General features: G+C 43.8%; 1 protein-coding gene across 4 annotated transcripts in view; it reads left to right on the forward strand.

The window, feature by feature from the left end:
• The first annotated feature begins 406 nt into the window (after window positions 1-406).
• The window catches only part of LOC106599664 (laminin subunit alpha-3), a 113854-nt gene continuing 97284 nt past the window's right edge, over window positions 407-16976 (forward strand). For 3 of the 4 annotated variants that reach the window (XM_014190951.2, XM_014190952.2, XM_014190955.2), the window contains exons 1-2: window positions 407-916; window positions 3342-3494. In XM_014190951.2, coding sequence (XP_014046426.2) covers window positions 653-916; window positions 3342-3494 — 417 coding nt within the window. In that variant the 5' untranslated portion in view covers window positions 407-652. The remainder of the gene's footprint in view (window positions 917-3341; window positions 3495-16976) is intronic. The other variant, XM_014190957.2, reaches the window with a different exon arrangement.

Raw genomic sequence — 16976 nt, forward strand, 5'->3', positions numbered from 1 at the left:
CAAGACTCAGTGGTTCCCTGCAACTGTCATATAACTGTTTTGCATTAGGCCACTATAATTAGACTATACAATCTCACATTTTATTGTGAAACAAATCAGTGGTTAGTTGAAGGTTGGCCATGATTCAGGAATCACAACGATCCGTTAAATGACCGCTGTATTTTGAAATAATTGCACCAAAAAATATCTGTGAGCTGGTGTCAAAACTTTGTCTCCAAAAATGTCTAGTGAAATATTTTCTTGCGTTACTGATACTTTTTCTACTTTGGCTTGAACGTGATTCAATACGGGATAATTTATAGAGAGACTTCTGGCCCCAAGTCAAGTAGGGCCTAGGCTATAACTCACTGGTGACACCCAATGACTGTATTGACACTTGATACGGCCCTGGGTGGCAGAGTTTGATTAGGGAGAAACGGGAGCAAGTGCTTTTTTCACGAGGGAACATATAGAGGGGAAGCACATAGACAGAGGCAACAGCAGCAGCAGAGACACAAGCGAAACTTTTACATCAGCACACTTGAACCGCTCAAGGGGACTGGATTGTTTTATGCGTGGAGATTGCGTATTATTTCATGGGGATCTAGATAACTTGAACTGCGAGTTGCAATTTGATTTGAGCATCTACAGAGATTATTGAGGTGGAAGGAACATGGCGAGGGGGGTGAAGAGAGCTCACCCCGTTGCTTTATTATTTACTTTGATGCTCTTATTTTGGCGGGACGTTTACGCGCAGGTGTCTTTTAACGAAATAACCGGGTTTAGTTTGAGCCCCCCGTACTTCAACCTCGCGGAGGGGTCACGGATATCCGCCACAGCAACTTGCGGTGAAGATGAAGCGGGGAGACCGAGATCTGATTTGTACTGTAAACTTGTCGGAGGACCTACCTTTGGACTCCCTAGTCAAACGATACAGGTAATGAGTGAACGACATTTACGGTTTCATGATTTGTTGTTTCATTTTTAAACGTTTCGATCACCACCTTTCTGCCTTTAATAATAATGTTTACAGTTCAAATGTAAGTTTAAGCTACGCAAGAGGTTGGCTGGCATGGGTGCATGCGTAAAAGACACATGTAGCCTATTAATGTGCACGTCTTAATAGCATTGTTCTGAAGACATAACATGGACAGATACCAACAGAAATACAACCCATAGCGCAGAATAAAATCGTATTTGTATTATTCAATCAAAGTAAGGAAGTTGTTTCCTTGCAGGCTAGTGATTTTCTTATGATTTTTCCTCCCATACATACATCTATATATTCCGATGTGAAATACCATATTTACAGTTAAACTGGTATTACAGTTGAATGGTCTTCCACGCTTCCTTGCTATTGCACCCAGGCTCCAGAATGAGTCACTATAGGGGAACAGTGGCAATTCTGCCTGCTCTGACCAAGTTGTACACCTGCCAGAAATAGTTTTGACCATTGTGTTTAACTGCTGAGCTCACCAATGAGAATGCCCTCTCAACAGTAGACTTGCCCCTTCAGGAGTTTCAATACCTTTGGAACACTAAGAGGCTTTAAAACCTACACAAAGAAAGGCCCTAGTAGGCCTATATATTGCTTGCTATCATTATTGTATAGCGGGAAATTGGTTTACTGTTGCAGTATTTCCAGATATCGCTATTACCATTGTTGCTACAATTCAAATCAAATGTTGTTATTCACATGCGTCCAATACAACAGGTGTAGACCTTACAGTGAAATGCTTACTTACAAGCTCCTAACCAACAATGCAGTTAAAAATATATAAATAATAATATGAAATAAAAGTAACAAGTAGTTAAATAGCAGCAGTAAAGTAACAATAGCGAGACTATATACAGGGGGTACCGGTACAGAGTCAATGTGCGGGTGCACCGGTTAGTTGAGGTAATATGTAGGTAGAGTTATTAAAGTGACTATGCATAGATAATAACAGAGAGTAGCAGCAGCGTAAAAGAGGTGTCTGGGTAGCCATTTGATTAGATGTTCAGGAGTCTTATGGCTTGGGGGTAAAAGCTGTTTAGAAGCCTCTTGGACCTAGACTTGGCGTTCCGGTACCGCTTGCAGTGCGGTAGCAGAGAGAACAGTCTATGACTAGGGTGGCTGGAGTCTTTGACAATTTTTAGGGCCTTCCTCTGACACCGCCTGGTATAGAGGTCCTGGATGGCAGGCAGCTTAGCCCCAGCGATGTACTGGGCCGTACACACTACCCTCTGTAGTGCCTTGCAGTTGCCATACCAGTTGCCATACCAGTTGCCAGCAGTTGCCATACCAGGCAGTGATGCAACCAGTCAGGATGCTCTCGATGGTGTAGCTTTAGAACCTTTTGAGGATCTGAGGATCCATGCCAAATCTTTTCAGTCTCCTGAGGGGGAATAGGTTTTGTTGTTCCCTCTTCACGACTGTCTTGGTGTGCTTGGAGCATGTTAGGTTGTTGGTTATGTGGACACCAAGGAACTTGAAGCTTTCAACCTGCACCACTACAGCCCCATCGATGAGAATGGGGGCGTGCTCGGTCCTCCATTTCCTGTAGTCCACAATCATCTCCTTTGTCTTGATCACGTTGAGGGAGAGGTTGTTGTCCTGGCACCACACGACCAGGTCTCTGACCTCCTCCCTATAGGCTGTCTCGTCGTTGTCGGTGATCAGGCCACTGTTGTGTCATCGGCAAACTTAATGATGGTGTTGGAGTCGTGCCTGGCCGTGCAGTCATGAGTGAACAGGGAGTACAGGAGGGGACTGAGAACGCACCCCTGAGGGGCCCCTGTGTTGAGGATCAGCGTGGCAGATGTGTTGTTACCTACCCTTACCACCTGGGGGCGGCCCGTCAGGAAGTCCAGGATCCAGTTGCAGAGGGAGGTGTTTAGTCCCAGGGTCCTTAGCTTATTGATGAGCTCTGTGGGCACTATGGTATTGAACTGCTGTAGTCAATGAATAGCATTCTCACATAGGTGTTCCTTTTGTCTCGTTAAAGGGGAAAAAAAGCTTCCAGTTCGTGGTGAGTAATCGCTGTTCTGATGTCCAGAAGTTATTTTTGGTCATAAGAGACGGTAGCAGCAATATTATGTATAAGATAAGTTAAAAAATAAGTTACAAACAACGCAAAAAAACAAACATAAAAACACACTTGGTTAGGAGCAGGTAAAACGTCAGCCATCTTCTCCGGTGCCGTCTTCTTGATGCATGTGATTACTTGCGCTGTCTGCAAATGTGTAACTGTGGCTTATTCATTTTCTTGAATACGAGTTTACTATGCACTGAATGTGTGGCTTTGTGTTGGTGGGACTCTATTTACATGTGTTTATATGTGTTTTGGGCTCACAGTAACACCATTTCATTGGCCCTGCAGGGACAGTATTGTGACAGATGCAACTCCAATGAGCCAAACAAGGCCCACCCGGTGAGTAACGCCATCGATGGCACTGAGCGCTGGTGGCAGAGCCCGCCTCTCTCCCGGGGACCTATGTACAATGAGGTGAACGTCACTTTGGACCTGGGACAGGTGAGTGACCCAAACCTGGAGGGCTTTCATTGATTCCATCCTACTCAGCCAAGTGCTGTACCTTCACGGTGGCAGTAGTTGAGAGTATGAAATATAACAGTGGGATGTCACAGGGTGAATACAGCCAAGCCTCTAAGTTTTCCTTGTCTGAGACAGACAGGCAGCGCTAGTCATGTGAGGGATGTCCTACATCTGGCTGCATGCCAGGAATCAGCCTCAGATCATGCCTCTGTGGCTGGGGGATATGCATCTATTATGACCCGTGGCTGCAGTGGGGGCTGCTGCAGGAGTTTGGCTCACGGCCCATGAAATTGCACCATATGCTCAATTATCCACAGTGAGGGGAAAGAGGGTGGGATTCTGTCCAGGGATTAGGGATCAGAGGGATGTTAAAGATCTGGGGGGGGTGCAGGTCTGGGTGGAGTGGGTGAAGAGGGTTCAGAGCTGGACCCGTTGGGATTGAGAAACAGGTTTGGTCTGCGGATCAGGGGTCGGTACCAAATGGAGATCCGTAGAAAGTAAATCTTCCTAAAAGTGAGTACCACACCGCATCCATGTTCCCTAGGAGGACTGTGGGAGGAAGAGAATGGGTGACAGATTCTCCCATCTCTGTTTTTAGCTGGGCTGAACTAAGCTAAACGGAGCAGAGGGGCTGCGAGAAAGGATAAATATAGCGCCTGCTCGGCTCGTGGCGGATAGAGGGATGTCTGCGTTTAAGACATGGAAATGCTCTGTTTATATGGACTCAGGGAAACTGCCAGCAAATCAAATCAAATGTATTTATATAGCCCTTCTTACATCAGCTGATATCTCAAAGTGCTGTACAGAAACCCAGCCTAAAACCCCAAACAGCAAGCAATGCAGGTGTAGAAGCACGGTGGCTAGGAAAAACTCCCCAAAAAGGCCGAAACCTAGGAAGAAACCTAGAGAGGAACCAGGCTATGAGGGGTGGCCAGTCCTCTTCTGGCTGTGCCGGGTGGAGATTATAACAGCACATGGCCAAGATGTTCAAATGTTCATAAATGACCAGCATGGTCAAATAATAATAATCATAGTAGTTGTCGAGGGTGCAACAAGTCAGTAACACAAGAGTAAGTGTCAGTTGGCTTTTTCATAGCAGATCTTTGAGAGTATCTCTACCGCTCCTGCTGTCTCTAGAGAGTTGAAAACAGCAGGTCTGGGACAGGTAGCACGTCTGGTGAACAGGTCAGGGTTCCAGCAGGTCTGGGACAGCAGGTCTGGGACAGGTAGCACGTCCGGTGAACAGGTCACGGTTCCATAGCCGCAGGCAGAACAGTTGGAACTGGAGCAGCAGCACGGCCAGGTGGACTGGGGACAGCAAGGAGTCATCAAGCCAGGTAGTCCTGAGGCATGGTCCTAGGGCTCAGGTCCTCAGAGAGAGAGAAAGAAAGAGAGAATTAGAGAGAGCATATTTAAATTCACACAGGACACCGGAAAAGACAAGAGAAATACTCCAGATGTGACAGTCTGACCCTAGCCCCTCGACACATAAACTACTGCAGCATAAATACTGGAGGCTGAGACAGGAGGGTTCAGGAGACACTGTGGCCCCATCCGATGAAACCCCCCGGACAGGGCCAAACAGGTAGGATATAACCCCACCCACTTTGCCAAAGCACAGCCCCCACACCACTGGAGGGATATCTCCAACCACCAACCTACCATCCCGAGACAAGGCCGAGTATAGCCCACAAAGAATTACTGCAATAAAGCGTGCTATAAAGTATGGGGCTGAAGTATTCTCTGAAACTACCAACCACACGCCTCCCTCTCTCCATCTGGCCCGCCCAGCCTATCAAACAGCTACTGTGATCCAGTGAGGCTCCAGACCAAGCTCACCTGGCCCCTCCCCCCCTTATGTCATCCATTTGTTTTTAGCTCCCCCCCTAAATCTTTTGCCAATGCCAAGAATGTATTTATGAGGCTGTGTGTGCTTTCATTAGAAAGCGTGCAGGTTTATTGGAGTGTTACCTTCCAAGGTTGTTATTTCACAAATGGAGCAGACTGATTTGGCAGCATTGACCTGAGTCTTATCAATTCAATGCAAAGCAAACAAATCAGACTAGATTGGCTGCCAATAGCTAATTGGTTAAACTGCAAAGATATTATGCTCTGCAGACGATGATCCTACCTTCTAGATCTAGAGAAATACCTTGAAACTGAAAAACAAACTTAAAGCAGTCTATCAGTCCATGATACTTGTGAAATACTGTATCCCATAGAATGATTAAGTTTGGTAAAGTAGTAGAATGTTATTTTGTGGTTATTAACCCTCTGTGTATGCAATCTTGTGTTGGACATGTCTTCTTATCAGAGGTGTGTGTAGATAAGGAAGGATGTTGTCAATGCCTCTGAAATAATTCAGTCAACCACACTTACGTGTGTTTTCAGCACAGATATCTCTCAAATATTGTTGTTTCCTATAACCCTTTGGTGATTTTACAGTCATAACAAAGCATTTGTCAAAATACTTGAATGTGAAGGTCAGGTTTATGTCAGACTAACTTGCCACATGCTTGGTCACACCCTTTCCCCTTAACACAATCTATGCCTACTCCTACTCAGGTTTCTTTCATGCTTGAGAAGAATTTCTCTGATTCATCTTCCCCAATAGAAACAGTCCAAAGCCTTTGTAGATTCTGTCAATGCAAAGAGCAGATGATGCGGTCACTGACATTTGTAAGGGCTGAATCCAGTTGAATGGTTTTTGTGGTCTCTTCTAAGACTAATACAGATGCCTCCCTCCCTCTCTCTGCCAGTCTTATCTCCAGCTCTCCCAGTGGATATATTAGATAATGGCACCATCATTGTTCATGTTAAATCGGACCGGTTCAAAGGGAAGCCGGGTGGTTTCTGAAGTGGCCATTTCTGACGGTTCTGTAAAGCAGTGCACGTTTGAAGCAGCACCAATCCGTCAAGGGCTGATTCCCGCTTTTGTGGAACATTGAATGATATAATTATAGCACAGAAAAGTTAACCGATTTCCTTTGTGGATTAACATGATCATGCGTTTGACGTGTTTAGAAAAGGAAATAGTCCGAATTAGCCTGGAACTTTGTATTAGACAAAATATATATTTGTATTTACATGTTCTAAATCTCAGGCAGTCAGTCCATGTGAAGGAGTTACAACTCCCTTGGGTGGAGCTCCTTGTGCAAATCAACCCAACCACACCGCTGCTGGATTATGTTGCCTGAAGCGAGCAGCTCTCACACCTAAGTAGCAGGCTAGCCGCCTGCCTGTGTTATCTTGTGGGCTTTTGACCTGTGACCCGTGACAAAGCCGGCCATAAGGAGATGACCTTGAACTCCCTCATACTATGGCGGGATCCAGGGTGTATGGGGTGCTTCTTGATTTGTGTACTCTACAGTAACTGGACCTAGTGGTGGGTGTTGCCTCAGGCGGTTTCTCTCCAGGACATTGGGGCAGTTCACCCAGAAAGAAAGTCAACACATTAATTAGAGGCTTCTGCTGTGAGTTTCTTGATGTTATCCAATAGCCTACATATGTGTTGAGATGTGTATATTTTTTTAATTACCTTAGAAATGTTAACTATTCAAAACCACATATGCCCTCCCAAACAAACCCAATGACATCTTCTCCTCACCCCTGAGCCTGTTACTTTTAAATTAGTCTGTCTACCTGTACAGGGAGACTAGTTAAAACAATTTACAGGGTGAACGTTGGCACCACGGATGGATCGGCCCCACAGCCGCCCATGCAGCCAGTTTTTCTGGGGGAATGTATTTTAGGAGCCCTGACCACATGTGCTTATCTGCCTGAGTGCCCCGGACCATGTGAGACTGACATGCCTGGCCTTACTGCTGTCTGTCATACCATGCTACTGAAAGGCCTCTGATTGGTGGGCGCTAAGGTTAAACTAGTTTTGTGTTTTCATATTTATTTTTTATTTCTATTCGTTTTCAGATTTTTGTTTGAAATTTAGTTTAGTTTCAGTTAGTTTTCAGACCTGATTATCTAGTTTTTATTTACACTGAACAAAAATATAAACGCAACATGTAAAGTGTTTCATGAGCTTAAATAAAAGATCCCCGAAATGTTCCATACGCACAAAAAGCTTATTTCTCTCTCAAGTTTTGTGCACATATTTGTTTACATCCCTGTTTCAGTGAGCATTTATCCTTTGCCAAGATCATCCACCCACCTGACAGGTGTGGCATATCAAGAAGCTCATTAAACAGCACGATAATTACACAGGTGCACCTTGTGCTGGGGACAACAAAAGGCCACTCTAAAATGTACAGTTTTGTCACACAACACAATGCCACAGATGTCTCAAGTTTTGAGGGAGTGTGCAATTGGCATGCTGACTGCAGGAATGTCCACCAGAACTGTTGCCAGATAATTTAATGTTAATTTCTCTACCATAAGCTGCCTCCAACATCGTTTTATAGAATTTGGAAGTACGTCCAACCGGCCTCACAACTGCAGACCACGTGTAACCAAGCCAGGACCTCCACATCCTGCTTCTTCACCTGCGGGATCGTCTGAGACGAGCCACCTCGACAGTTGATGAAACTGTGGGTTTGCACAACCAAAGAAGTTCTGTACAAACTGTCAGAAACCGTCTCAGGGAAGCTCATCTGTGTGCTCGTCGTCCTCACCAGGGTCTTGACCTGACTGCAGTTCACCATCGTAACCATCTTCAGTGGGAAAATGCTCACCTTGCATGGCCACTGGCAAGCTGGAGAAATTTGCTCTATACGCATGAATCCCAGTTTCAACTGTACCGGGCAGATGGTAGACAGCGTGTATGGCGTTGTGGGCAAAAGGTTTGCTGATGTCAACATTGTGCACAGAGTGCCCCAAGGTAGCAGTGGGGTCATTTGTATTTGTATTTATTATGGATCCCCATTAGTTCCTGCCAAGGCAGCATCTACTCTTCCTGAGGTCCAGCAAAATTAAGGCAGTTATACATTTTTTAAAACATTACAATACATTCATAACAGATTTCACAACATATTAGTATGTGCCCTCAGGCCCCTACTCTACTACCACATATCTACAACACAAAATAATTTGCACATGTGTATAGTGCATATGTTATCGTGTGTTTGTATGCATGTGTCTGTGCCTATGTTTGTGTTGCTTCACAGTCCCCGCTGTTCTATAAGATGTATTTTTATCTGTTTTTTAAATATAATTTTACTGCTTGCATGAGTTACTCGATGTGGAATAGAGTTCAATGTAGTACTGTGCGCCTCCCATAGTCTGTTCTGGACTTGGGGACTGTGAAGAGACCTCTGGTGGCATGTCTTGGGGTGTATGCATGGGGGTCTGAGCTGTGCGCCAGTAGTTCAAACAGACAGCTCGGTGCATTCAACATGTTAATACCTCTCATAAATACAAGTAGTGATGAAGTCAATCTCTCCTCCACTTGGGGCCAGGAGAGATTGACATGCATATTATTAATATTAGCTCTCTGTGTACATCCAAGGGCCAGCCGTGCTGCCCTGTTCTGAACCAATTGCAATTTTCCTAAGTCCCCCTTTGTGGCACCTGACCACACGACTGAACAGTAGTCCAGGTGCGACAAAACTAGTGCCTATATGACCTGCCTTGTTGATAGTGCTGTTAAGAAGGTAGAGCAGCGCTTTATTATGGACAGACTTCTCCCTATCCTAGCTACTGTTGTATCAATATGTTTTGACCAGGACAGTTTACAATCCAGGATTACTCCAAGCAGTTTAGTCTCCTCAATTTGCTCAATTTCCACATTATTCATTACAAGATTTAGTTGAGGTTTAGGGTTTAGTGAATGATTTGTCCCAAATTCAATGCTTTTAGTTTTTGAAATATTTAGGACTAACTTATTCCTTGCCACTCATTCTGAAGCTAACTGCAGCTCCTTGTTAGGTGTTGCAGTCAATTCAGTTGCTTGGTAGCTGACGTGTATAGTGTTGAGTCATCTGCATACATAGACAGACTGGTTTTACTCAAGCTAGTTATGGAGGGCTAAAAGACTGCTAAACCGTTCAATGCCACAATTTAGGGAGGGCAGAGGGCTAGATATTATGGGGAGTTTTTTGGTGTCATCTAGTGACCCAATCAGTTCTTTAAAATACATCTTAGGCTGTTCTGAGCTGCCCTTCATAATGTAATTCGACCCCACATGAACCATGACAGTATCAGCCCCCGATGACTGACTCACAGCCTCGGGAAACAGCCAGGTGATATCCTGAACTTTTGCGCCAGGAAAACCCAAAGCCTTTGCCCCAGGTACAGATATATGCCTCACTATCAAACTCCCTATCACAATTAGAGGTCGACCGATTATGATTTTTCAACGCCGATACCGATTATTGGAGGACCAAAAAACCCGCTACCGATTAATCGGCCGATTCTTTTTATGTACATATATTTGTAATAATGACAATTACAACAATACTGAATGAACACTTATTTTAACTTAATATAATACATCAATAAAATCAATTTAGTCTCAAATAAATAATGAAACATGTTCAATTTGGTTAAAATAATGCAAAAACAAAAGTGCAATATGTTCCATGTAAAAAAGCTAACGTTTAAGTTCCTTGCTCAGAACATGTGAAAGGTGGTGGTTCCTTTTAACATGAGTCTTCAATATTCCCAGGTAAGAAGTTTTAGGTTGTAGTTATTATAGGACTATTTCTCTCTATACCATTTGTATTTCATATACCTTTGACTATTGGATGTTCTAATAGGTACTTTAGTATTGTCAGCCTAATCTCGGGAGTTGATAAACAGCGCAATGCTTGAAGCACAGCTAAGAGCTGCTGGCAAATGCAGTAAAGTGCTGTTTGAATGAATGCTTACGAGCCTGCTGCTGCCTACCACCTCTCAGTCAGACTGCTCTATCAAATCATAGACTTAATTATAATATAATAACATAGCCTTAGGTCATTAATATGGTCAAATCCGGAAACTATCATTTCGAAAACAAAACGTTTATTCTTTCAGTGAAATACGGAACCGTTCCGTATTTTATCTAACGGGTGGCATCAATATTGCTGTTACATTGCACAACCTTCAATGTTATGTCATAATTATGTACAATTCTGGCAAATTAATTACAGTCTTTGTTAGGAAGAAATGGTCTTCACACAGTTCGCAACGAGCCAGGCGGCCCAAACTGCTGCATATACCCTGACTCTGCTTGCACAGAACGTAAGAGAAGTGACACAATTTCCCTAGTTAAAAGAAATTCATGTTAGCAGGCAATATTAACTAAATATACAGGTTTAAAAATATATACTTGTGTATTGATTTTAAGAAAGGCATTGATGTTCATGGTTAGGTACACATTGGAGCAACGACAGTGCTTTTTTCGCGAATGCGCTTGTTAAATCACCCGTTTGGCGAAGTAGGCTGTGATTCAATGATAAATTAACAGGCACTGCATCGATTATATGCAACGCAGGACAAGCTAGATAAACTAGTAATATCATCAACCATGTGTAGTTAACTAGTGATTATGTTAAGATTGATTGTTTTTTTATAAGATAAGTTTAATGCTAGCTAGCACCTTACCTTGGCTCCTTGCTGCACTCGCATAACAGATAGTCAGCCTGCCACGCAGTCTCCTCGTGGAGTGCAATGTAATCGGCCAAGATCGGTGTCCAAAAATGCCTATTACTGATTGTTATGAAAACCTGAAATCGGCCCTAATTAATCGGCCTTTCCGATTAATCGGTCGACCTCTAATCACAACAGCCGAAATTATCCTGTGTCTCGAAGCTGATTTCGAGGCCAGAGCCACAGAACTCACCTGAGAAGAGGGCTGCTGAGACGCCGGCTGCGTGCAGGCCACAACAGCCAAAGGGACAGAGCTCTGATCCAGAGAGCACGGCCCAGCAGAGGGGTGGTACAGGCTGTGCCCAGGCAGTTGATTGACTAGGATAGGGAGAGGTAGCTAGAGGGACATCCACAGCCATGGAGGGAACACCCAAGTCCCCGGCAGAAGACAGCTGGTACAGGGCAGGCATAAGCTACGGACAATGAACACAATTGCATTTTATCGATGGCAGTTTGAATGCACAGAGATATCGTGACAAGATCCTGAGGCCTATTGTCATGCCATTCATCCGCCGCCATCACCTCATGTTTCAGCAAGATAATGCACAGCCCCATGTCGCAAGGATCTGCACACAATTTCTGGAAGCTGAAAATTCAGTTCTTCCATGGCCTGCATACTCACCAGACATGTCACTCATTGAGTTTGTTTGTGATGCTCTGGATCGACATGTACAACAGTGTGTTCCAGTTCCCACCAATGTCCAGCAACTTCGCACAGCCATTGAAGAGGAGTGGGAGAACATTCTACAGGCCACAATCAACAACCTGAACTCTATGCGAAGGAGATGTGTCACGCTGCATGAGGCAAATGGTGGTCACACCAGATACTGACTGGTTTTCTGATCCACACCTCTAGTTTAAAAAAAAGTTATCTGTGACCAACAGATGCATACGTTTTCCTGGTCATGTGAAATCCATACTGTAACTAGGGTTGCACATTTTGTGGAATATTCAAACTTTCCATGGGAATTAATGGGAATATATGGGAATTAACAGGAATATATGGGAATTAACGGAAATATATGCAAATTAATATTAATACCATTTAGATGTAAATGTTTTTTTTTGCATTGGATATATTTACCATATCATTGTAAGTCGGGAAGCAAGTTCAGGGAGTGAGTGTTTTAATAAATAAACACAACTAAATACAAAACAAGAAACACAAACAACGCACTAACATGACACTGGAACAGAAATAGCAACAATGACGCCTGGGGAAGAAACCAAAGGGAGTGACATATAAATCAAGAAGGTAATCAAGGAGGTGATGGAGTCCAGGTGAGTGTCATTATGCCTTCTAATGTGATGCAGTAGCAAACAGCTAAAGCTATCAGTCAATATGATACATCTACAGTAATAAATTGATTGCCCAGAGGAATGTGCTATAGCATGTATGTGTATAACAGTATGGATCAACAGCATAACATCTCAAGCAGGCCCTGCAAAGGACCAGGTACTCAAACCACAGAAAATACTTTTAGGCACAAGTGCTATATCATATTTGGAGTGGATTCACATATTTCTATGTTAAGGCTGTGTAAGGGAGGCAAAGTCAGGTGCAGGAGAGCAGAGTAGAGTAAACAGGCACACTTTTATTCCGTTCAACAATAGGCACGGAAAATGACCAAAACCACGTAACATAAACTATAAAAGTATCGCGTGTGAACATACACCATTAACAGTGAACAATTACACACAAAGACATGATGGGGAACAGAGGACTAAATACATGTAGATTGATTGGGGAATGAAAACCAGGTGTGTACGGAACAAGACAAAACAAATGGACATATAAACAATAGAGCGGCGATGGCTAGAAAGCCGGTGACGTCGACCGCCGAACGCCGCCCAAACAAGGAGAGGAGCCGACTTCGGCGGAAGTCGTGACATTCTAATGGAAACACATGGAAACAATATTATTTCACCACTTTATTTCAAATACAGTGTAATCATTATTTGGTTCTTAACCGACAATTAAATATGCTTTTATTTGTTTTTGGTGGTGGCAATAATTATGATACCATTGTTCAAGGATATGTACAGTAGGCTAACAATGTACATTTGTCAGTGTTGACTGTATAGCTGGCTTACTCTAACTCTTGGGACACGTTTGGCTCCCTAGCTGTTGCTGTGGTGATGAGGGAGGTGATGTAAGAAGCTGTGTTTAGCCAGTCGGCTCTGCTCGGCAGTGGGGTGCCCGGCCAGCTCCAGCCAGGTGTCTGGCGCTCATATTTACAGCCCTGTTCCCCACTCCCTCACAGGGCAGGCAGACAGCCCACATAGCCTGGTTAGCAGCCTCAGCCTGGCTTCATGTCTAGATCACAGGTCATTGTTGGACCGGAGCGCCTGCCAATGCCTCCTAAACCTGGCGCTCCATTGTGGAAAAGCAGAAGGGATTTAACGTAGGCTCTACCCACCTTTTCAAGGCCCGGGGAGGCGATATACATAGTACTTCATAGAAATGATAAGCAGTTGATAAAGGTCTACCGGTGTATTGACGCATGTGTTGACGTAGATTTGTCCTAGGTGTATTTTTGATATACAGTACCAGTCAAAGGTTTGGACACACCTACTCATTCAAGGGTTTTTCTTTATTTTTACTATTTTCTACATTGCAGAATAATAGTGAAGACATCAAAACTATGAAATAACACATATGGAATCATGTAGTAACCAAAAAAGTGTTAAACAAATGAAAATATATGTTATATTTTAGATTCCTCAACGTAGCCACCCTTTGCAACAACCTCTCCCTCAATGTGAGCAATACAAAGGAGCTGACCGTGGACTAAAAGAAAAGGAGGACCGAACAGGCCTCCATTAACATCGACGGGGCTGAAGTGTAGTGGATCGAGAGTTTCAAGTTTCTTGATATCCACATTGACACCTCCCCCCCTTTGTTGTTTATTATCTATGCGTAGTCACTTTACAAATGACCTTGACTAACCTGTACCCCTGCACATTGACTCAGTACCAGTACCCAAGTCGTTATATATATTTTTTAATTGTTGTGCATTTTGCTCTTTGCCTCATGACTCCTGCAAGCTTTGTTGACTACGAACTTTCTTTACCCAACCGTGGAACAGACTATGTATGTTCCCACACTCGGGACTCTGACTCTCAATTGGTTACACTGACTTTTGGCCTCCCATCCTATTCTAACCACCTCTCGCTGGCTTTGTATTCATGTTACCTGATGAAATTGCTGTACAATATGATCTTGTTGCTATCTGATGCACATTCAGATGTCATAAATCAGCACTGCAGAGCTCTCCCTGTCCTATGCTGTGCCTTAATTGTATTACTGTTGATAATATCTGAAAATGTGCATGTACACCCTGGCCCTTCTACTGTTGCTAGCCCCAATTCTGACTTGTGCTCTGACATCTGCTTCACTGATATCTGCTCTCGTAAAAGCCTGGGTTTTCTGGACGTTAACACTAGAAGCTTATTACCTAAAGTGGATAAATTGAAAGTGTGGGTTCACAGCTCCAATCCAGATGTGTTGGTCATTACTGAGACGTGGTTAAGGAAGAGTGTTTTGAATACTGATGTTAACCTTTCTGGTTATAACCTTTTTCGGCAAGACAGATCTTCCAAAGGTGGTGGAGTGGCAATCTTTACCAAGGATCACCTTCAGTGCTCAGTTGTCTCCACCTAGTCTGTCCCCAAACAATTTGATTTGCTGGTTTGAAGTATTCAACTTTCAAATAGCTCTTTGTTGACTGTTGCTGGGTGTTATTGTCCTCCATCAGCACCAGCCTGCACCCTATCTGCCTTAAGCTCTCTCCTGGTCCCTTACACGAAGTCTGAATTTGTCCTGCTAGGTGACCTAAACTGGGACATGCTTAAACCACCTGACCAAGTCCTAAAGCAATGGGACTCCCTAAATATTTCTCAGATTATTACCAATCCCACAAGGTATGACTCCAAACACCCATAAAAGGCTACTCTTCTTGATGTTATCCTCACAAATAATCCTGATAGGTATCAGTCTGGTGTTTTCTGTAATGACCTTGGTGATCTCTGTTTTATAGCCGGTGTTCGTAATGGCTGCTCAGTGAAACGACTTGATTTGTTATAGACGCTTGCTAAAAAACTTTAATGATCAAGCCTTCCTTCATGAACTGGACTCTGTAAAATGGTATAGAATCAGCTTGATCCCCTCTGTCGAAGACGCTTGGACCTTCTTTTTATATTAAAAACAGGTTCAGCCCCTGGTTCAACCGTGATCTTGCAGAGTTACTCCACCTCAACAATTGCATTTGGCAAAAGGCTCGATACACGCATACTCAGGCTGACTGGCTCTCGTTCAGGCAAATTAGAAATAAGTGCACAAATAAGGCCAAAGTTAGTTACTTTAAGGAGCAGTTCTCTCTCTGTGGGTCTAACCCCAAGAAGTTCTGGAAAATGGTTAATGACCTGGAGAATAAACTCTCCTCCTCACAGCTGCCCATGTCCCTTAAAGTTGATGTGGTTGTTCCTGACAAGAAGCACATGGCTGAGCTCTTTAATCACCACTTCATTAAGTCAGGATTCCTATTTGACTCAGCCATGCCTCCTTGCCCGTCCAACATTTCCTCATCTCTCACCCCTTCTAATGCGTCTATCCCTGATGCTTCTCCCTCTTTCCCCCTGCCCCGCTACAAAGTTTCTCCCTGCAGGCAGTCACTGAGTCCGAGGTGCTAAAGGAGCTCCTGAAACTTGTTCCCAAAAAAACATTTGGGTCAGATGGTTTAGACCCTTTCTTCTTTAAGGTTGCAGCCCTTATCATCGCCAAGCCTATCTCCAACCTTTTTAACCTGTCTCTCCTTTCTGGGGAGGTTCCCATTGCTTGGAAGGCAGCCACGGTCCATCCTTTATTTAAAGGGGGAGATCAAGCTGATCCTAACTGTTGTCAATAATACAAACTTGTCAATAAAACTTGTCAATAATCAACTGACTGGCTTTCTTGATGTCTATAGTATTCTCTCTGGTATGCAATCTGGTTTCTGCTCAGGTTATGGATGTGTCACGGCAACCTTAAAGGTCCTCAATGATGTCACCATTGCCCTTGATTCTAAGCAATGTTGTGCTACTATTTTTATTGACTTGGCCAAAGCTTTTGATACGGTAGACCATTCCATTCTTGTGGGCCGGCTAAGGAGTATTGGTGTCTCTGAGGGGTCTTTGACCTGGTTTGCTAACTACCTCTCTCAAAGAGTGTAGTGTAGTCATAAAATCTGCTGTCTCAGCCACTGCCTGTCACCAAGGGAGAACCCCAAGGCTCAATCCTAGGCCGCACACTCTTCTCAATTTACATCAACAACATAGCTCAGGCAGTAGGAAGCTTTCTCATCCATTTATATGCAGAGGATAGTCTTACACTCACCTGGCCCCTCCCCGGATTTTGTGTTAAATGCTCTACAACAAAGCTTTCTTAGTGTCTGAAAAACTTTCTCTACCCTTAACCTTGTTCTGAACACCTCCAAAACAAAGGTCATGTGGTTTGGTAAGAAGAATGCCCCTCTCCCCACAGGTGTGATTACTACCTCTGAGGGTTTAGAGCTTGAGGTAGTCACCTTATACAAGTACTTGGGAGTATGGCTAGATGGTACATTGTCCTTCTCTCAGCACATATCAAAGCTGCAGGCTAAAGTTAAATCTAGACTTGGTTTCCTCTATCGTAATTGGCCCTCTTTCACCCCAGCTGCCAAACTAACCCTGATTCAGATGACCATCCTACCCATGCTAGATTACGGAGGCATAATTTATAGATTGGCAGGTAAGGGTGCTCTCGAGCGGCTAGATGTTCTTTACCATTCGGCTATTAGATTCGCCACCAATGCTCCTTATAGGACACATCACTGCACTCTATACTCATCTGTAAACTGGTCATCT

This window comes from Salmo salar, chromosome ssa03, assembly GCF_905237065.1.
Source record: "Salmo salar chromosome ssa03, Ssal_v3.1, whole genome shotgun sequence".
NCBI lineage: Eukaryota > Metazoa > Chordata > Actinopteri > Salmoniformes > Salmonidae > Salmo > Salmo salar.